General features: G+C 36.7%; 7 protein-coding genes across 7 annotated transcripts; 3 read left to right on the top strand and 4 right to left on the bottom strand.

The window, feature by feature from the left end:
- Positions 1-1,245: 1,245 nt before the first annotated feature.
- Positions 1,246-2,244, bottom strand: RHIMIDRAFT_265803 (uncharacterized protein). Its single transcript, XM_023611855.1, has 3 exons — positions 1,986-2,244; positions 1,677-1,930; positions 1,246-1,620 (listed from the first exon to the last, which is right to left on the bottom strand). The coding sequence occupies exons 1-3, from the start codon at positions 2,182-2,184 to the stop codon at positions 1,399-1,401; spliced, it is 675 nt and encodes a 224-aa protein (XP_023470059.1). The 5' UTR covers positions 2,185-2,244; the 3' UTR covers positions 1,246-1,398.
- On the bottom strand, positions 2,221-4,936 carry RHIMIDRAFT_265802 (P-loop containing nucleoside triphosphate hydrolase protein). The gene is made up of 4 exons (XM_023611854.1): positions 4,625-4,936; positions 3,368-4,567; positions 3,085-3,323; positions 2,221-2,671 (listed from the first exon to the last, which is right to left on the bottom strand). Exons 1-4 carry the CDS (start codon positions 4,756-4,758, stop codon positions 2,343-2,345), a joined length of 1,902 nt encoding a protein of 633 aa, XP_023470058.1. The 5' UTR covers positions 4,759-4,936; the 3' UTR covers positions 2,221-2,342.
- A 3,269-nt stretch (positions 4,937-8,205) lies between these two features.
- RHIMIDRAFT_246900 (HLH-domain-containing protein) lies at positions 8,206-8,934 on the bottom strand (the record flags this gene model as incomplete). The annotated part of the gene is made up of 3 exons (XM_023610358.1): positions 8,206-8,266; positions 8,316-8,406; positions 8,469-8,934. 3 exons carry the CDS (start codon positions 8,932-8,934, stop codon positions 8,206-8,208), a joined length of 618 nt encoding a protein of 205 aa, XP_023470057.1.
- A 2,069-nt stretch (positions 8,935-11,003) lies between these two features.
- Positions 11,004-11,865, bottom strand: RHIMIDRAFT_265792 (uncharacterized protein). The gene is made up of 3 exons (XM_023611853.1): positions 11,521-11,865; positions 11,330-11,462; positions 11,004-11,280 (listed from the first exon to the last, which is right to left on the bottom strand). Exons 1-3 carry the CDS (start codon positions 11,575-11,577, stop codon positions 11,057-11,059), a joined length of 414 nt encoding a protein of 137 aa, XP_023470056.1. The 5' UTR covers positions 11,578-11,865; the 3' UTR covers positions 11,004-11,056.
- A 1-nt stretch (position 11,866) lies between these two features.
- On the top strand, positions 11,867-14,455 carry RHIMIDRAFT_265789 (ARM repeat-containing protein). The gene is made up of 4 exons (XM_023611852.1): positions 11,867-11,986; positions 12,129-14,205; positions 14,227-14,309; positions 14,340-14,455. Exons 1-4 carry the CDS (start codon positions 11,963-11,965, stop codon positions 14,373-14,375), a joined length of 2,220 nt encoding a protein of 739 aa, XP_023470055.1. The 5' UTR covers positions 11,867-11,962; the 3' UTR covers positions 14,376-14,455.
- A 1,708-nt stretch (positions 14,456-16,163) lies between these two features.
- Positions 16,164-17,215, top strand: RHIMIDRAFT_310899 (uncharacterized protein). The gene is made up of 2 exons (XM_023614695.1): positions 16,164-16,220; positions 16,273-17,215. Exons 1-2 carry the CDS (start codon positions 16,187-16,189, stop codon positions 17,079-17,081), a joined length of 843 nt encoding a protein of 280 aa, XP_023470054.1. The 5' UTR covers positions 16,164-16,186; the 3' UTR covers positions 17,082-17,215.
- Positions 17,216-19,758: 2,543 nt separating this feature from the next.
- RHIMIDRAFT_197502 (phosphoserine phosphatase serb) lies at positions 19,759-20,680 on the top strand (the record flags this gene model as incomplete). The annotated part of the gene is made up of 4 exons (XM_023606207.1): positions 19,759-19,944; positions 19,995-20,184; positions 20,245-20,312; positions 20,366-20,680. The coding sequence occupies 4 exons, from the start codon at positions 19,759-19,761 to the stop codon at positions 20,678-20,680; spliced, it is 759 nt and encodes a 252-aa protein (XP_023470053.1).
- Positions 20,681-20,802: the final 122 nt, after the last annotated feature.

Below are 20,802 nucleotides of genomic sequence, written 5' to 3'. Positions count from 1 at the left end.
GGAGGCATGAATACCAACACGTTTAAAAGCATCGGTATATATTTTATGCAGAGCTCTGTATGTAATTGGCGTAAATCTATCATCTCCCTTGAAGACCACAGTCTCGCACCAGTTTTCACGACGAGTGAAGTCAGGGAAAGGCTCGTTCTCGAAATAAAATCTTGAAAAAAAGACTCATTGCCAGAACACCGACAGAGCATACTTCAAAATTAATAATGAAGCCCTTAGATTACAAACACAGCCATAGGCTCATTAATAGACTTACCTCTTTACATTCCTTCAAATAGTATAAATACTCTTCTTCTTTAATAAATAAAACTCGAGTCAATTATCACAGTATAACTTCTGTCCTTAGACCTTCCTAGCCTATTCTTATCCTTTCTTATCTGTTTCTTGTCTCATTCTTATCTGTAAGTCTCATCTCTTCTAGATCATCTTACAAGCCCTTAATACCGCCCTCTTTTGTCCTTCCAATAGTTGCACTATCCAACATCTTAGTTCCTGTCCGGCTCTATTCCTCTCCTCTTTCCTCCGCTGAATAATACAGCTCAATACACTTCAATACCATGATGTTGAAAAGACGATCCATACTCAATCTTGCCATGTTGGCTGGTTTTTCCAAAAGTGATAGCTGCAACCAAAGCAATACATTCTAATATTCCTTGATTTTCTAATGGAAACACTAAAAAGAGAAAGTATAACATAATAATAGGGCTTACAGCGGTTTCAAAGGGATTTGATGTAGAATTAAAAGTAAAAAGTATACCTCTCTTATAGCTTTTTGAAGCATTGATGCCTTGATTTTTTTAATTATTATATTAAGAAAATAGGCCGGGCCATGGCATAAAAGGCATTATCTTATTGGATAAAACCGTCTTCTAAATGTTATGGGTTACAGATGAGTCTTTGTAGGTTATCACTACGGTAATTTTTAAAAATACTTTTTCAAAAAGGAAATCGGTCAAGGATTTTTGAGTTTCGACAGGTATTTTTTTGAATCAGAATTGAGTCTGAAGGTTCATATGCTGACCAAAGCACCCAAAATATCGCGCCAGTAGGACTAGCCTTCGCGTGATAAATAATCGAGACTTTTTCACTTCCTTTTCTCTTTTTTTTTTATTATAAATACTCGAATATTATTGTAGAATAAATGTCAGAAATTCAGCAACTCCATGTCATCATTATTGGTGTAGGTATCATAGGCGCATGTCGCGCTAACTTGTCGCCTTTTCGTATAAATTGTATTATAAAAATTGCAAAAATGCGACTGTACATTCTGAAAAGACTGTGCTCAAGTCCACAATGAATCTGGCGGACTGACTCAAGCTTAAATGCGACTCAGCTGTAGGCAATAAAAAAAGCAGGAGAAAAGGAAAAAAGGAAAAGGATGCTCTAAGTTTAATAAATTTCATCAAAAGGTCTAGTGTCAGCAAAACAACTATCAAATACACTCAAAACTGCTCGCTCAGCTTCTTCTTTACTACTACAGTTAGGATTCTGCTGCACTGAGAGAACAGCTCTTCTTTTCACACATTCCTGATGTTGCTTTGTAAATCTAAAGAATCCTCTTCTGATCTCTCTTGTCCATTTACAGTCTCCACTCAGACTAGCTGCTCTAATCTATGCAGTCTTATATATAAGCTTACATTATAGTTCACTAACAATGTTATACTCACTTCACTGCAAGCTTGATGCTTTAGATTGGTCCAATCAACCTTAAATTTGGTATTATCATACATGTGCACCATCTCATGCACCATCGTATGCTCTTGCATCTTTTTTTCTGGTAGTCTATTATAACATAATATAATGGCTGTAGGTGAGAATCCTCCTGATCTTGTTTCATCGCAAGGAAGGCAAAGAAAGTCATCCTTGGTCACTTCCTTTTTTATCTTTTTAAGTTCATCGACCATAAATCTGACAGGTGGACCTATGAGTGAATGCATAAGACAAGTAAAAATTACACAATTGTTTAAATGATTTACTGTTCTTTAATAAGTTCTCTTTCCATACTTCACACTTGTTGCACTGGTATTCCTCCAATTCTTTTTGCATGAGACCTCGAAAATGCTTTTGTTCCTCTTGAGTCATGCCTAAACCAGTAATGTATTGCAACGATTTACGCCATTTCTCAAAGGCTTTCATATCTTTTAATGAAGTAGCCTTGTCCTGTTCTGTTGTCATATTCTATCGTTGCTACCCTTGGCAAGAAAATTGTCGAAAAAAAAAAAAGAAAAATAGTACGCTTGTTTTAAAGCCGCGGTCTTAAATGTTTTTTTTTATTATATCACTTCAAATGTAACTCTAGTAAATAGTAAATAATGATAAAGGTAGCAACAGGTCTACCACTTATTTCCACCGTTGTTGTTGTATCTATTGTAGCCACCATAGCCACCACGGCCACCACGGAAACCTCCTCCACCGCGACGGCCACTGCCAAAACCAGAGCCATGGCTAGTTTGAACCAAGAGCTGTAAACGAGGATCAACTGGTTGATTAGTTTGGTTAAGAATATCCACCAAGTCACGGGCTTGACGGGCGTTTTCCGCGGTGAAGTAGGTAAACGAGTGACCTGTATTTCCACCACGTCCAGTACGACCCACACGGTGAATGTAGTCTTCAATGTTGGTTGGGAAATCATAATTGATGACGTATTTGACATCCTTGACATCTAAAGGACAGTTAGTATCTATGAGCAAGGAATAAAAGATAAAGAAAAAAAAAGAGAAAATCATTGATTTGATTTGATTTTCATAAAACGCAACTAACAAGTGTACACACAAGTATTGCTACAAAACGCCCTTCTACAAATTCAGAGACAAGCCTCCTAAATTGTCGTAAAAGATATAAAGTATTGATCCAGAGAAACATAACCTTCTCTTGTGTTAAACAATAAACGTCTACAGACTTGCCCGAAAAGAAGGTTCCTAATATGCTGCTATATCTCTGTAACCAAAACTAGTCGTTCTGTAACAATAAAAAGAACCAAATTCTTTCTTTGTTCGTTCCATATGCGATTACGAGAGTTTTATACAACTCTTCTCTTCTTTTTTCTCTACAAGGGATATAAATATGTATACATACCAATACCACGCGATGCAACATCTGTGGCAACCATAATAGGATGATCTCCAGATCGGAATTGGTTTAATACCCAATCACGTTCATTCTGTTGTTTATCTCCATGAATAGCAAGAGCAGGGAACCCATCTTGACGTAAAAATCTAGTAATCTCATCTGCTGTACGTTTGGTACTAGTAAATATAATTGTTTTGCGTTCATTTTCAGGTTGTTCCATAATACGCTCCAATTGAACAATCAACCTATAAAAGTCAGTAAATCAAATATTATTAATGTGCTCACTCACTTTCCACGTTTCTCTGCTTGTGTGCAGACTTCTACTGATTGAGAGATATTAATGGATGCACTCAATGACAAAGAACCAACGGTCACTTGAATGAAATCCTTAAGGTATTGCTGTGCTAAGCGTTCAACAGATTTAGGCCAGGTAGCACTCCACATAAGAGTCTGTCGATCAGGACGAATTTGATTGACAATCTTTCTGATTTGAGGTTCAAAGCCCATGTCAAGCATACGATCGGCTTCATCAAGAACAAGATAAGTCACACGCTTCAAATTGGTCTTTCCAGCTTCAAGCATATCAATTAAACGCCCAGGGGTAGCAATACATATTTCAACGCCCCTCGTGAGGTCTCTAATCTGTGGGCCACGAGGAGTACCTCCATACAGACATGTGTTCTTGATTCTAGAGGTTGCACCAAACTTGTCACATTGTTCACGGATTTGTACTGCAAGTTCTCTTGTAGGAGCCAAGATCAATACAATGGGACCATCACCAGGTTGAAGCAAAGGTTGTGCATTGATATGAACAATAGCAGGAAGTGTATAAGCCAATGTTTTACCAGAACCTGTTTCTGCGACACCAACAACATCTCGGCCACTTAAAGCCATAGGCCAACCTTGGCATTGAATAGGAGTGGGATGAGCAAAACCTAGTTTAGCAATCTCTTGCATGACATATGAAGGGAAGTTGGCTTCTTCAAAATTTTTAATAGGTTTTGGCACACCATATCCAGTTACTGTCATATTAGCAGCATTCCTGATAGCCTCAATTTCTTCCAAGCTTCTTTGAGCAACATCTGGGTGTTCTGTATAGAAATTCTTTTCAAACTTTGGTAAAGCAGACAAGTCCCAATCAATGTCTTGAAGACCGCCAGAGTGTTGATTTTGCTGATATCCATTTTGACTTCTGTAACCGCCAGAATTGTTGTTGTAGTTATTTCCACCACTACGATAACTGCCAGCATAGCCATTAGTGTTATTGGTAGTAGCAGTAGTAGTTGCAGAGTAAGAAGAACCGTAGCCGTTTCCAGTAGGTTGGGTAGCATTTGATCCATAAGAGTAGTTTCCATTGTTTTGGCCGTAACTGCTGCCTCCATAAGAGCTAGAGTATGAATTACCACCACTCTTGTGGTTATCGTTGGGACGATAAGAAGAGTAACCACGGCTTTCAGAGCTGCGTGATCCATTTCCATAACTAGAGGCACTAATGCAAGAATGATTAATCATGCTAATGTGTTCTTTTTTTTTTTTTTCAACTTACGGTCTGCTTGATCTTCTAGGTGAAGTCTCACGATGATCACGATAGTTTCCACTTCCCTTGTTTGAATAACCGGTTCTTTCACGGCCACTGGAGCCATAAGATGAAGAATGATGGGAAGTTGAATAAGAAGACATATTTAATAAAGAAAAAAAAGCGATAAAATAAAAAGCAAGAAGGAGCAACTATTTTGATTATGGCAACAGCTGTCTCAGCCACTATTTTAGCCTTATCCAATTAAATTTAAGGATACGAGTAATCAATCAACCACTAAAGAGACGTAGAGGGAAAGGGATAAAACGATCCTGATAGGACAGAACAACTCAACGTAATCAAGACCGCACTGTGCAGAGCTTCCGACAAGCCAATCAATATCAATTTTGTATTGCCAAAAATGGAAGTTCGTTTTTAGAAACTCTAGTGTTTGCTTACATTTATAAGTGTACGAGTGCGTCAGCTGCAGTGAAACGGTTGGGCGCTCACATTCGAACTGCACACAGATGGGCTAAACAGCATAATGTATGCCCTGAAAGTAGTTTTGAGGACTGCAAAAAGGTAAGTCGTAAGTGTATCTTGATTGAAGAGCATAAAACGACTGATCAATTTCATTGATGCTAATCATTCTACCACTGTTGTTGAAGTGATAGAACATTTATTGAAATGATTCAATGATCTTAAAGCCTCGCGCAACACTGCTTATAACTTTACGAGGAGTGAATTCAGCCTTTCATAGAAAAAAGCAGATTTCCATTCTATCAAAAGAAACAGTCCAGAAAAGATTGAGGAACGGTATGGTTGGGCTCGTAATTGGAAAAAATACAGTTATTAGCTTCCTGACAAATTACTTGTTTCTTGATGAATCTGCTTTTGATATAAAGATGAAACGTTCCAGAGCTTGGTCCAGAGAAGGTACAAGTGCTATTGTTACCAGACCTACTACGAGAGCAAACACAACGCTCATTTTTAACCCTATCTCTGCCGCTGGTTTGATCACAGTCGACGTAAAAAAACCAAGAACTGCCAAGAAGAGAAAGGCTGAAGGATTATTAGCTCAGGAACTACTGTATTTTTATTAATTATTGACGTTAGTTTTATAAATTATTGTCGTAAAATAAAAAAATTATTTTCGTAAAAAGACGACAAAGAAAAACACGTTTGAATAAAACGACATTATATCAAAAGAGAGAGAGATAATGAGTATATGTAGAAAAGAAGAGAAAAAGCATACATGTTCTTCTGGTTTCATGGAAAAACCGAATAAAGAATTTAAACTTTTACAGAGAGACTAAAGAAGGTCATTTCTAATACTAAGTTAATTTTAACTCCAAGACAGCCCACCTGTTAATATTACTGTCAAATGGAATAGTGAGCCATGTTCTTTTTGTATTTGTTATTACTCTGATAACATTACAATGGTTTCAATACGACATCTAAATCTGGAAAGCACGATATTCAGCCTCAGTAGCAGCGTCATTACCTTTTGGAAATACAGTATATCCATGGATGTCAAGGCTAATACTACGAAAATATTCTTGGTGACGATGAATTCACATTTCGTACAGCATGAATTTTGTTCTCGATCACAGGCGAATTTACTTTCCGGAAAGAGTGTATAACAGGTCGCTACTTCAGTTTCTTAAAATGACTCCCGATGAAGTAGACAAGCATCCACATATGAAAGGTAATTATATAGTCATGGATAATGCACACATTCACACGCATGAAAGCATAAGGAAGTATATTGAGCATCGAGAACATAAATGCGTGTATCTTCCTACTTACTCTTCTGAACTTAACCCAATAGAACAATCCTGGGCAGTGACAAAGAGTAAAGTTAAGCGGCATGGATTTTTGCAGGAAGACACTTTATCAAAAAGAATTACAGAAGCCTGCAAAAGCGTGGAAAAAAGCCACTTCTGAGATTCCGTTTCGTATTCTTACAAGTGCTGGGAAAAATGCCGAGACAGGAAGCCCGTATAATGGTTACATACGACTCCATCCAACAGCTAGTAATGCAGCAATCAAACAACCAAATGATAAAGACGTGTGCGTTTACTTTTACATCAACAGAATCCTCAACCCTTGACCATGTACGGCCTCTCATCAACTGTGAGCGAAAGCTCACTTCAACAACAAGCAAGCAATTCTCTTAAAACTTGGCACCGGCAGTTTTCACTAGCTGATGATGTTGAAGCGCAGCACAATAACTTTTGAAGCATGATGCTACAAGGTGTGCTTCACCTCAGAAACATAAGCATACGCCAAGATGGAATAAGTGATTTATGAAAAGAGAAAAGAAAGAAGCTCATGGCAAAAAGGGGAATGACCTTTTATATGCAAAAATAAATGTTGTTAGCCAATTATATCATATGACGCGTCGTCAAACACTATAGACTACAGATGTCATGGATCAGTATTGCGGTCTTGGTATATATTACTATATTAATATTTAATATGACTTTGGCTTATGTACGAAATATATATTGATTGTATTGCGTCAAAATGTGTAGAACCTTCTCTGATATAAAAGAAGAAATACGACATCATCCTTGGCAATTCCCATGACAAACAAATCATGTTTGCTTTGGCGTGAATCATACAGCAACACACGATTCACTGTATGTACGCTTTTTAGCGATGATACCATGGGCTGGACTTGATTCTCCAATCTCCAGTCTTTATTCGTAAAATAACGTGGATATTAACAAGGCCCTCCAGCAATGACGCCTGAGGCATTAGTTATAGTTTTGTTGTTGCTGCTAGTACTTCGCGTAAATGTGTAAGAATAAAAGCAAAGGAGTGACGAGTCTCTGTTTCTCCTTTTATTAGAAGTGAAAGAGAGAACCTATAGCAAAAAGAAATTAGGTTGTCATCCCTATCGCTTGTAAAAAATTAACGAGCTCTATACTCCAACGGGCAAGCTCATAAGACGGCGAGAGCAACAGTGAAACGGCTGGGTGCTTTACTGTTGCGTGAAACTTAAAAGAAATACTGGATAAATTAAGGTATATGATATGTTTTATCTGTGTAAAAAGAAAAGAGGTACGATAAGAGTGACCATGAGATACTAAGTGTTTTAACAACCCTCAGTTATATATTTAGACTCACTGCGCATACAGTCATTAAATTACCTCAGCCCAATAATCAGGGCTCTTATTAGAATAGGAGGTGTCAACATCTGCTGTTAGTCTCCTTAATAAAATATTAAAAACTAGGCAATCTCATTTTAATCATAAATGATTGTTTTATTACTTCGCTTTACGGCTTTCAAGAAAAAAAAAAAATAGTCGTAAATATTAAAATAACAGGCATAGAGAAGAAATCCATAAATAACTTAAAGAAAACAGTATTCCAGTAGACCTTTTTTGACATCACTGTACGAAAAAAGGGGGAATGAAATACAAGAAGAAAAAATGGGAATCTATCAAATAAAAAGGAGACATGTAAACAAATGCAGAAGAGAGAAAGAGAAAGAGAGCAACGGGTATCATGAATAATAAATAACCTGTGCCAAGAAGAGAAAGAGTAAAATGGAAAGTAATAAATGGTACACAATGATGATCTTCATATAAAAACAATTGTTTTTACATGTTGACCTGGTACATTCTTTCGAGTGCTTGCTTTTGCAAGATGGACTCTTGGAACCTAAGATACAGTTTAATACATGGCCTACTTTGTTTATTATGTAACTTACTTTCTCAGTTGTTCATTTTCACTCATCATGCGTTCCAATTCAGCCAAAAGTGACGCTTGGTTTCTTTTAAGATGTTGCAAGTGTTGGACAGCTACCAAAAAAAAAAAAAGGAGGAGGGTTAGTAGGGTAATTAAGGACGATGAAAAGACATACTTCTATGCAATAAGGCAGCTTTGCTCATCTTTTTGTTAATGCAACCAGGCAGATGTTGGCGCAATTCTTCGAAACCATCCTTGATTTGAGCGCGACGCTTTTGTTCGGATTGGATATGAATTTGTCTACGGATTTCTTGGGCAGAGACACCATCGATATCTTCCTCAGAGGAAGAGCTGTTGCTGTTACTGTTATCGTCGTCATGCTTGTTTGCACGTCTACGCTTTTTGTTATTTGAAGATCCATTTTCGTAAGTTTCCTTTGAGTATTGATGGAATTCGGGTAAAAATGATTCAGGCAACTTGTTAACATTGGCAATCTTCTCAGTGATAGTTGTATGAGGAGAGAGCAATGGTGGAGATAAAGTAGAAGAAACAGGAGGCGAGAGACGAGAAGAGATCGACTCGGGGCTAGCAGAACCTTGCTGAGAAGGAACTTGAGGCGGATGATAAACATCGTAGGTCATCATGACAGAGCTTTGATTCAAACTGTCGATTCCATTATCGCCATAATAGAAGGCTATATAGGCATGTTAGTGCATGACATCATATATAAAATACATGTACTTGCCTGAAGGATAAAGTTGAGCATCAAAAGGCTCCAATTTGGAGACAGTGGAATAAGTGGTAGGCATAATGTATTCATCAAAGCCAAATTCTGATTCGATAGTATTCATCTTGGGAATTGAGACAACAAATGAAAGGAGAAATAGAAAGGAAAGTATGGGGTGTTGTTTCTGTATTTCTAAAGGAAAGTAGAAAAGTTTGTTAAAGTAAATGAATGACGGTAAAGCCTGTTTGCTTTTTTGTGTTATAAAAGAAAAAGAAAAAGTGAAAAAGCCTTTTCCTTTTTTTATTCTAATTATTAAGTTGTACAAGGCGATAATACCTTGTACATTGACTATAAAACGACTTGATGGTCTTGCAATTTCCGTGAATTCAGTAACAATAGGTTGTCATGGCAATAAATTTACTTTAAATGGATAAAGCAGCTACTACGGTTACTGTGTTTGTGTTTACTTTTGAATATCTAGCAAACATGGTCTATTTCAATTTTTTTCTTGAGTAACCCTTCTGACATGGAAATAGCCATTTAATTGGGCAAAACATAGTTACACATTATAAAACACTTTTTTTGCTGTAGAGACTATTTTACTTATTAACTTGCATATCGAGTGAGCCCTTATACATCAAAATTATTGTGGCAATTAACGTTATCTATAAGAAGATGTAGCATTAATGTGCCCGATATGATTGGGAATATCGTAGATAATCTTAACATCTTTGAACAAGTTTCGAAATAGGGGGAAGGAGGCAAACCAACTCAAAGCACATCAGTGATCGAGCTATTTTATAGACCACAGCCACCAAGAATGGAAAGATGCCTTCGAAAAGATGCAATCAACACAATCGGAGTTGAACAAAATAGAGGTAATTTAGCAATGCAGCTTGTCGACCAGACAAGACCAAAGTAGCCAGGTTTCAGTCAAGAATTCACCGCTTCAAAGGGCTCTTATTAAGGGACACTGCATTTCCTTGGATTTGTCTGTGTTTAAAAAAATAATGGTTAAATAGGATGTGCATATCTTGTTGAAATAGAACAGACAATATACCGTCTTCTTAACAATATAAGTCCTGTAACGAATGGTTGACAGCTAAATAACAAATCGTAGCCAAACCGAGCGCATAATGTGTATTATTGAGCTTTCGAGAACACTGCTTTCAACTCTTAAAAGTCGCAATTTCTAAGCAAACCAAGTCGAACTGAATGGGTTTTAATAGTTAGAAACTTTTCTCGCATTTTTATCCATTCAAACCATTAAATGAATGATCACGATCAAAATCTATTTAAAGATAAAGCATTGTGCGAATGACTACATTACTGTATTTTTATTAATTATTGACGTTAGTTTTATAAATTATTGTCGTAAAATAAAAAAATTATTTTCGTAAAAAGACGACAAAGAAAAACACGTTTGAATAAAACGACATTATATCAAAAGAGAGAGAGATAATGAGTATATGTAGAAAAGAAGAGAAAAAGCATACATGTTCTTCTGGTTTCATGGAAAAACCGAATAAAGAATTTAAACTTTTACAGAGAGACTAAAGAAGGTCATTTCTAATACTAAGTTAATTTTAACTCCAAGACAGCCCACCTGTTAATATTACTGTCAAATGGAATAGTGAGCCATGTTCTTTTTGTATTTGTTATTACTCTGATAACATTACAATGGTTTCAATACGACATCTAAATCTGGAAAGCACGATATTCAGCCTCAGTAGCAGCGTCATTACCTTTTGGAAATACAGTATATCCATGGATGTCAAGGCTAATACTACGAAAATATTCTTGGTGACGATGAATTCACATTTCGTACAGCATGAATTTTGTTCTCGATCACAGGCGAATTTACTTTCCGGAAGGAGTGTATATCAGCAATTGCCTTAGATACGGATAGAAATACAGACAAAGAGTTTGCATTTAGGAAAATAATAAGTAAAATGGTGCTCAAAAAGGGCCAACTTGCTTAAAGGATGGTACATGTGTAATTTTATTTGTTCAAATATGCTAAAATTCAATGCAATCTAGTATCTTTTTGTTCTATTTCCTGTATCCATTTCTACTGTACAAAGATCATCCCATTCTTCAATTATAGACGTGACTATATTTGGTTGATTGATCCATATGGACAACAGTACCATTGCTTCATCTTTGCTCTGTATACTCGCAAATCCTTGATCTGAAACGAGCCTCTTTTTCGTTTCAAGTTCTTTTAAATACATCTCTATTATTTCTTTCATTCTTTTGCCTAAAGCATATGTGAGTAACTGAATAGATTAAAGATATAACCACAGTACGGTATGTATCTAATGGACATGTTTTATACACTGATTTTGTCTTCAAGAATTCGTCTCCGTGCACTTTCTTTACTTGAAGACATATACTGCATAAGTCCTTAAACTGACTCTGCATTTTACTATGTTGCTTTTCCTGACCATTCATGTATCAATATCTTTTATGACTACAGCATTTTTTTGGGGAGTAATACCATTTTTTGCACAAGATCTGCAAGTTGATCATGTTGCTTTGTTATAATAGTCTGCATTTTATATTCATATTGTTGAATAATATTTCGAAATTCAAGTGTTAGCAAAGGATGCCAATATTCGCTTTCATCAGCATATCTAATCTTATATATAAGATGATTCAATCCGAGAGGAAAATAACATTGAGCATTTTAAACCTTGATTGAATAATTGAATTGGAAAGTTTGTTGGCAGTTGGGAAAGCATGTGAATTAATTTCATTCCAAGTATTGCGTGTACGTTTAAATTCTTCTATTAAGCCACTTAATTGCCTTTGAATCGTGCCAATGTTGTATGCCATATTTAATATTGTGTGTTAAAAGAAAAGTAAGCCACAGTGCGTATAAATAAGCTCCATAAATCATCTGAGTTTGCTGCATTTTGTGTGTGTCAAATTGCTAAAACATGAGCAAAGGTAAAAGAACAGGTGTAGGATGAGTCATGTTGTATTAATCTTTTATATTAGAAGAGGTATACAATCACATTTCTTATAGTCACCGAGAAAAAGATATTAACTATAACTGTAGTTTATTGAGAAACAGATCGAGGACTTGACAAAAGGTACGTAAAGGTACACAACTCTTTCTTTCTTCATTGCTTAACTTATTTTGTCCCAGAATTACAATCTATTAGTAATAAACAAGACAGCAAAACTATTGCATCTATTTTGGTCAAGAGAGGTTTACTTTATGAGTCATTGGACCAATTGGATAAATGTCAACAAGACATTCAGACAGCCTTCAAGATGGATCCAACAAATCAGGAGTTGAGAAGCTTGTTGACGCGCGTAACAGCCTCAAAAGAACATTCTGAAACTACAAAACAAGGCAACAATGATCCTCAAGTCGCTCAGTTTCAAGAAATACTACACAAATTGGATACAATCGACGTAAATAGTGTAAAATCCCTTGTGAGCTCAAACGACTTTATATCAATATTAACCTCATGTGGCTCTTTGGATACATCACCTCGCGTCAAAAGCTTAGCTTTCATGATCCTTACCAAGCTATTTAACCCACCTTCTCAAGCAGCAAGTAAATACCCTCTTACGTTTATCATTGAAAAGTGTGCTACTTGTTTTTCATACTCTGTCGGTCAGGGCAAAAATGAGTCAAAACTGCTAGCTTATCGTACTTTACAAGCTATTTTTCAAACAAGCATGACAGTGGGGTCCGCAATCTTGTGCCAAGAAGGGACAGTGGAAGAAATGATGGATACAGTAGAGTTTGAAATAGTACCCGTTCAGATAGCTATAGCTGAGGTACTAAACATCGCCTGTTCGGATAAAAGTTGCCGCAAGCAAATCTTAAAGTACGCGACAGACTGGCTAGCAAAGATGGCAAGTCAAAACAAGACTGATCCTCATTTGAAAGCAGCAGCTGGAACCATCTTGACAAAGCTGAAAGCTCAGTCTGATATACCAACCGATGAACCAGCAGAGGGCATATCACCGGATGGCTCAGTTCATTCCGGCAATCTGAGTGACTCCATGCGCAAGATGCAACTAACAAGCGATGACTTAGTGAATTCCTTGAAGCAGGTTATCAAATCAAAGTCATCGGATGCCAATGTAGTGCTAAATGCCCTTGAGGGTCTGGCATACTCCTCTTTAAAACCAGAAATCAAGGTATCGTTAGGAGAGGATGACGAATTCTTAAAGTGCCTGTCAACATTGGCAATAAATACTGTACGTGAAGAATCTTCTACTTCAAAAAACCCGCTACTGTTTGGAATTGGTACCATCTTTGCCAATGTTACTATGTACCGACGTATACTTAATGAGCAAGAAAAGCAAATGAAGAAGTTGAGGGATCTGGCCAACGCCAAGCAGCGTCAAGCTGAGGGTAAACCAGCAGAAGTAAATGATGATGATGATCCACGCGAACAAGACAGTGCTGTAGAAGGTCGTATAAATAAGGCAATCAAGAACGGAGTCTCTTTGGCCATGATAGTACTGTCCAAAAGTAATAGTGTTAATATTCGTGCAGTAGCTGCACAGACATATCTCAACATTGTCACGCCCCAGCAGACACGTGGACAATTGCTTCAGCAAGGTGTGCTTAAGGGTCTTCTTCCCCTATCTCGTGATGAAGGCACAACTGGCATAATCGCATCCCAAGCTTTAGCCAAATTAGCCATCACAGCAGATCCTCGCTTGGCATTCCATGGAGACACAGTTTTGGATCTGGTCAGACCCTTTTTGAACCTTTGTAAAGATTCTAGTCAGCTAAGGCAATTTGAGGGCCTTATGGCGTTAACAAACTTAGCTTCTGTTGAGGACCGTGTACGGTTACTTATTGAAAATGCAGATGGCATGTCTACTTTTGAAAACTTGCAACTTTCTAATAATGACATGGTGCAGAGAGCAGCTACTGAAATGGTCTGCAACATGACCTTTTGTGACCCAGTATTTGAACGCTATAGTGACCCTAAAAAATCTCAAAACCGCATTCGACTTTTGATGATTCTATCAGATCATGAAGACCCTGCAACTAGAAGAGCAGCATCAGGTGCTTTGGCTATATTGTCCAATAGTCCGGGAACATGTGAAATGATTTTAAAGGTTGACAAGTGCTATGAAAGAATGGCGCGGTGGTTAGAGGCAGAAGAAACTGTAGAAGTAAAGCACAGAGGGATCGAAGTCATACGTCTTTTATTACAATACAAAGGAAAGCAGATAGTAGAGGGACTTTGTAAAGAAAGCATAGATAGAAAGCTGGTGGATATTGTAAAAAATTGTAATGTTCAAGTTGTTCGATCTCTTGCAGTAGAAGTCCTTAAGCAATTTTCGGAAAATGGTGTGAAAATAAGCACTTAAATAAAACTATCTTATCTATACATTACAAGCAGACAAGGAGTTCCGCTACTTGTCACAGGTCAATTAGTATTGCTTTTCATGGTTGCTCTACACTTTTTTTCAGAAATCATTAGTTAAAACATTGAAAAAGAATTATATCTTGCTTTGATGAAAAGGTTAATTTATATGATTTTCAGGTTAATGAAGTATATCGTTCGTTTTCTAATAACCTTGCTTCTTCAAATCAAAATAAATAAGTAATCCGCTTAGAAAGGCAGCAGTGACGCCGTGACTAATGTTGGTTGTTTATGTTTAAATGGTTATGAAACGCAGCCAGATTATCATGAGACCCTGAAAGGCAGTAATCGGGCAATGTATAATATTGGTGATATGTATTATACAGGTACATGCGTGCATCAAGACAATGAAGAGGCTGTAAGATACTATTAAAAGACTGCAAAGTTTTAAGTTGCCAAAATAGAAAAGAATGCAAGGAGGAGCAGACAGGAACGCTTTTCCTAGCATCGTAAAAAGATACATGAAAACTAGTTCATTAAATAAAGAGTAAATAAGTGAGCTTGGATATGATTTTGGATTTAGTCATGTTTTGTTCCCAAACACCTTCTGCTTCAAAAAGAGAAACAACATAGGCTACTGTTACATGAAGCTGCTTGTTTTCATGCGGCATTTTTTGATCATTGATCTAAACCGAATTCATCAAAGTAAACTAATACTTTTGCTTGCATTGCTACAATAGATAATATATCATGATATATTTATATGTTTACTTGTATAAAAAGGAAGCCCTCGTTTTTCCATTTCTTTCTTCAAGACCATTAAGCATCATACAAGTAAGCAATGCTAAAATTAATAACGAATTTTAACCTATTACTACGATAACAGTGAGATTAAAGTGGAAGAAAAAAGTAATAGTTTCTAAACATGTTGTGATCTTTTATTAAGGTTTGTTTGTATAGCGCCAAAGACGTCTTCAAAGAAAGAGACGTGCCCAAAGAAAGAGATATCATTAAATGCAGTTCTGATTATGACAGTTCCTGAATGATATGCATATGAATAATAATAATATACAAGAAATAAATGACAATATTGTGTTGAGGTTTAAAACTCTTTGTCTTCTTTTGTTGGATGATTGCGATGCTTTTTCTTTTCTTCTTTTAATCCTTGATGCAATTGATGAAGTTGAGCAGATACTGTATTATTGGCAGCATGGATCGCGACACCATTGTGTAAGAAATTATCCAAAAAGGAGGCTGCACCTGAAATAGACAATTCTTTATTGGAATCTATTTTGAGATTAAGGGGAACGAGTTCAGGCTTTCTACTGCTCATGTTGGGATCAAGCAAAAATAAAACAATTGAAAAAAGAGGCCTTTAGCAAATTGATTATATACAAGCCACAAAATGATTATAGTAATATTACAAGTCCACCTACAGGCAACTGAATGCCTGTATAAATACATATGTATATGCTCATATGGGACAACCTATTCTTTCAAAAACTCTTTTTTAATATGATGATGTATATATATATACGTATATATACATATTTAAGGATTTGAAGGAAAAACAGCAAAGACAAACAAAGGAAAGGGAGAAGGCTGTAGCTTTAAAAATTAGGAGCAAAAAGAAGACATCTGTTGTCCAATAGTATCATAGATCTGTTTTTATCGAGTAGAATGTCATAAGAAAAGAGTAAGAAGGAGATCCTCCTGAGCTGATAGTCGACCATTCTACTCCTATTATCATGAACTGCACATAATTTAATTTTGAAATCCCGTTCTTCCTCCCCTTTTTTACACAGTTAAACAGTAATGGCAACTGAGGAAGTGAATGGTGCTCAAGAAAGTGAGTTTTCCATAATAACTATTAGTGATTCACTAACTTATCAAAAGAAAAGATAGTGGAGGCTTCGTGCGACTTGGCCGTTCTACAACTGGAGCAGATATTGGGGAACTTCAGCAAAAGATCAGTCAAGCTGAACAAGAACTGAATCAGCTAAGAGTTGAACTAGACCAGACTAAACAACAAGCAAAGCAAGCTGAATTATCTGCACAAGAAAGTGGAAAGACCAACCGTAAGCTAAAGACTGAGATTCAGACATTGACAGACATGAGCAATCGTAAAGACAGACAAGCAGAAAACTCCAAGGCAACCGCTTTCTTCTTTGAAGGACAAGTCAAAAAGTACATGGATGAAATTGAGACAGCAAGACAAGGCATGGGTCATCTCAAAGAACTTGATGACCAGTTAAATCAAGCAAAGGCAGAACAAGCTGAGCTCGAAAAAACGTCAAAGGAAGAAGCTGTTCGAGTGAAAGCGGTTATAAAGTCGATGCAAGAGACACATAAAGCAAATAAGGAAAACATGAAGCAAGAGATTGAAAAGGCTTATGCAGAACTTGAAAAAGCATCAGCGCAAACATTGCAACTTCAGCAAGAAATTCAACAAAAGATGGAAAACGAGTTACAGTCAGGAATGGATATTCAGGCACTGGAAAGAGAACATAAACTATTAGAGCAAAAACAAATAGAGACCATAAAACAAGTGTATGATGAAGTTGAGCAGCTTCGTAAAAGACTAGAACAATCAGAAGCTTACACTCTTTCGCACGAGGAAAATATGTTGGTTGCTAAAGAAGAAATGGATAGAATTGTGCGTCGACTTCGCGCTATTGATCAGATAGCCAACACAAAAGATACTGACTAATTGATACCTTCTTTTCATTACATTTATTGCTTGATTCAATAAAACATATCACGTTAATTACAATCCTGTTTTTTAGCTGAAACAATGCTCACTAATACCTATTGAACTAATATAATGCCAAGAGAATAAACAAGTTAATAAGCAATTAGATGCTGATATATAAGAAAATATAAGCTATTTTCGTGATCTAAAGATTGATTCTGACTAGAATAAAGTGGACAATTACGCTATTTTGAAGAGAAGGTTTGACAGATCATAAAATATAAAAATTGCATACTGTTCTTTTTCAAATGTTGGCTTCCTTTGAAAGACTTGCTCTTTTAAAAGATTGACAACTTTAATTGATTTTGAGAATTCAAAGCGCTGTAGTATTGCCTTGCTTACAATGCAATAGGAATGAAAAAAGAAGTTTTTTGTCTTTATCAGATAAGAACCCGTGTCGACATTTGCCTTTGGCTTCCAATGTCCCTATCTATTCGTAACTTTGGTGTACTTAATCATCATTTTAGTTACTGTCGCATCTCAAATCCACCAATATTCCTATTGATTGGACAACTTCTTGGCCGAAATATCGGCGCAAACTGAGATTCGACACAGGCAAAAAACCTTCGTCTGTCAAGATATAAAAAATTTATATCAAGCTTTGATTTCTAAAAAGGAAATTCACGTGACTAGAAAAGCAGTCTTGGTCACAATTTCTAGCTTATGGTTCAATATTGAAGTGTTGTCAGTGTTTCTTTCAACTCACTGCATTTACTGCTACTAATACGAATTATTGAAATAATTTGCAGATTTCTAAGAGCAATAGGCTCATTTCCACGATAACAAAAAGATTTAGGGGTATCGCCAGGTGCGATTGAAGGGTTTTTGATGCTGTATTCCAATCTAGTTGCTGAAGAAAGCTTCATAGCAAGCATTCTTGGTGCATTGTAAGCTGCATGAAATTCAACTTTTCATCAGACCAAACTAATCAGCATTATAGTTTAGATGTTTTTGAAGCAGGAGAAGTCTTATCTGCATCCGAAAGTTACTTGTGATTTTATGTAATTAATTTAACTTTGCAATCATACAACAAGGTCATTTTCTATTTTGGAAAAGTTAACCATTTAGCCATGACCATTCAGCTAAAGTACAATTTCAAAAGTGTCGTGTACAAACACTGAAAATGACAAAGGAAAAAAAGGCAGTTTGGTTCATTTTCTGGTCATACGTACGTTACGAACACTAGGTTTGACAAGTAAAGAAACATTTTATCCATACGCACGGTAAGCAAGATTATACTTTATTATGATACGAGTTGGTTGGTGCTGTTTTTTTAGATTATTATCTTGTTAAACAATAAAGCATCATCTTTATTTCGACGCCCAATCAATATAGGAAATCATAATTTATGATTGATGTATGCTTTTTGAGTCATTCATCGGGACTGCTCCTTTTTATATCATCCAGCATCTTATCAACATGAAATTTTTCTTTTCAGAATATGAAGTTTGGAAACTATCTGAAAGAGCGTAAAGCAAACTTACCACCAGCATATGCACAGAGCTGTATTGACTATGACGCCTTAAAGACTTTCTTAAAGACAGATGTTTACTCAAGTACTATTAAATTGGATATAACAACTGAACAACCTGCTTCGTTTTCTCAGCTTGTTTCTGACCGTCTTGGTCAATTGCAAAAGTGTGAAGTGGCATTCATTGAAAAATTGGACGAACAAGTACAGAAATCAACAACTTTTTTTGAATCAGAGTTACAGTCTTTACTTAAAGAGGGACCTGAGACTGTCTCTGGAAATTCTTATGAAGCAACAACTGAACTCTTGAAGAGAATTATCTTGCTCGAAAGATTTGTATTTCTCAACTACACAGGCATCACAAAGATACTCAAGAAAAACGATCGTCATTCTGGTTTATCCTTATCAGAACCATATCTGCAACGTGTCGCCTCTCTTCCCTTAGTCAAAGCTGAAGGATTGACACAACTAAAGAAGGATTTGATGAACAAATTAAACGAACAATACTCTGGTGTCCATATCGCAGCTGTCAACAACATTCATGCTACATCACCCGCTATGGTACGAAGCAGATCTCAGCACAATTTGAACCCCTCCACAGTTCTACCTCCTACGTTTGTTGGGCCCAATCAAAAGGTACTGGTGTCTTTGTCTGGACCACATGGTACCGATATTGTAGGCGCTGTGCTTGACTGCTTGGCTCGACATCCCTGTGACATAGAGGACTTTATGCTTTCTCGTCTCTATCATAATGTAACATTTGGTGTATTGATCACTTTGCAATCTGATAATGTGGCTATTTTCCGTGATTTATCCGAAGCAGCCAAGAAATGGGATGCTACTCTAACCTATGATATACCCGATTCTCAAGCCACGGAGCCTCTTATCAGGGAACAAAAGGAAAAGAAGGAAAAGAAAAAGACGCCATCAGAGCCGCAGCCCGTTTACATACCTTCTTCACTTGAAGAAGCGCCCTACTCCGGACGTATCAAATATGCAGCTACAGTTCTCAATCAAAATGGATTGAGCTCTGTGTTCTTAAGCAAATGGACTCAGCTGTTATTAAGACATCGCATCTCTGTAGAAAAAATGATTCGACTGAATAAGGGAAATGACAAGCTTTCTTGCGCAGATTTTAGATTGAGTGTTCCAAGAGGCATTGACATGAACGCCCTCCGTACAGAGCTGATCGCATTGTCTTCTGGCCTTGAAACAGATATTGCTTTTCAACAAGATGATGTCTTTAGAAAGAACAAGAGACTGGTCGTTTTTGATATGGATTCAACCTTGATATACCAAGAAGTTATTGACGAGATTGCTAGACACGCAGGAGTTGTAGATCAAGTCTCTGTATGTATTTGTAATGATATGACGGTCTCTTTCTGACTTTATTATCATAGGCTATTACAGAAGCTGCTATGAACGGAGAAATTGACTTTAAAGAATCATTGCGCCGTAGAGTTGCCCTTTTAAACGGTACAAGTGTACAGGTACTAGAGGACATCAAGAGAGTCCTCACTTTCACCGAAGGCGCTCGTTTCCTCTGTCGTGCGCTCAAGAAGCTTGGATTCAAGTTGGCAGTCATTAGTGGTAAGCTGTTTTTTATAAATGTTGGCCAAGACATGTCACTAATGTTGTTCTTCACACTAGGTGGATTTTTACCCTTAGCTAATTATGTAAAGTCTGAACTAGGTCTGGATTATGCTTTTGCAAACCAGGTAGAGTAATTTATTTATAAGCTTTATCATATGCTCATTTAAGATTACTTTAGCTCAAGGTTTCTTCTGATGGACTCACTTTGACAGGTGAAACTGTTGGGCCAATTGTTGATGGAGTTCGTAAGGCAGAACTGTTGGAAGTTATTGCCCAAGCAGAAGGTGTTACTTTGAACCAGGTTATTGCCGTAGGAGACGGTGCTAACGATTTATGGATGCTAAACAAGGCTGGTCTGGGTATAGCATTTAACGCGAAGCCTCGAGTACAAGAACAGGCTAGGGCAAGAATTAATCAAAAGAGCCTAAAATATGTATTGACACTATTGGGATACTCTGAACAAGATATGGAAGAACTTGGTAGCGATCATTAAGTTTCTGCTATAGACAATATATAAATATCTATTTAGAATATAATTTATGTTACAAATATCTATACATTAATAAAGCTCACTAAATATCACATAAATCACGGCTTACGGCCAAAGATTAAGAG

This window comes from Rhizopus microsporus (genome assembly GCF_002708625.1).
Source record: "Rhizopus microsporus ATCC 52813 unplaced genomic scaffold scaffold_2, whole genome shotgun sequence".
In the NCBI taxonomy this organism is placed as follows: domain Eukaryota; kingdom Fungi; phylum Mucoromycota; class Mucoromycetes; order Mucorales; family Rhizopodaceae; genus Rhizopus; species Rhizopus microsporus.
This window is presented reverse-complemented; position numbering and strand designations above follow the sequence as displayed.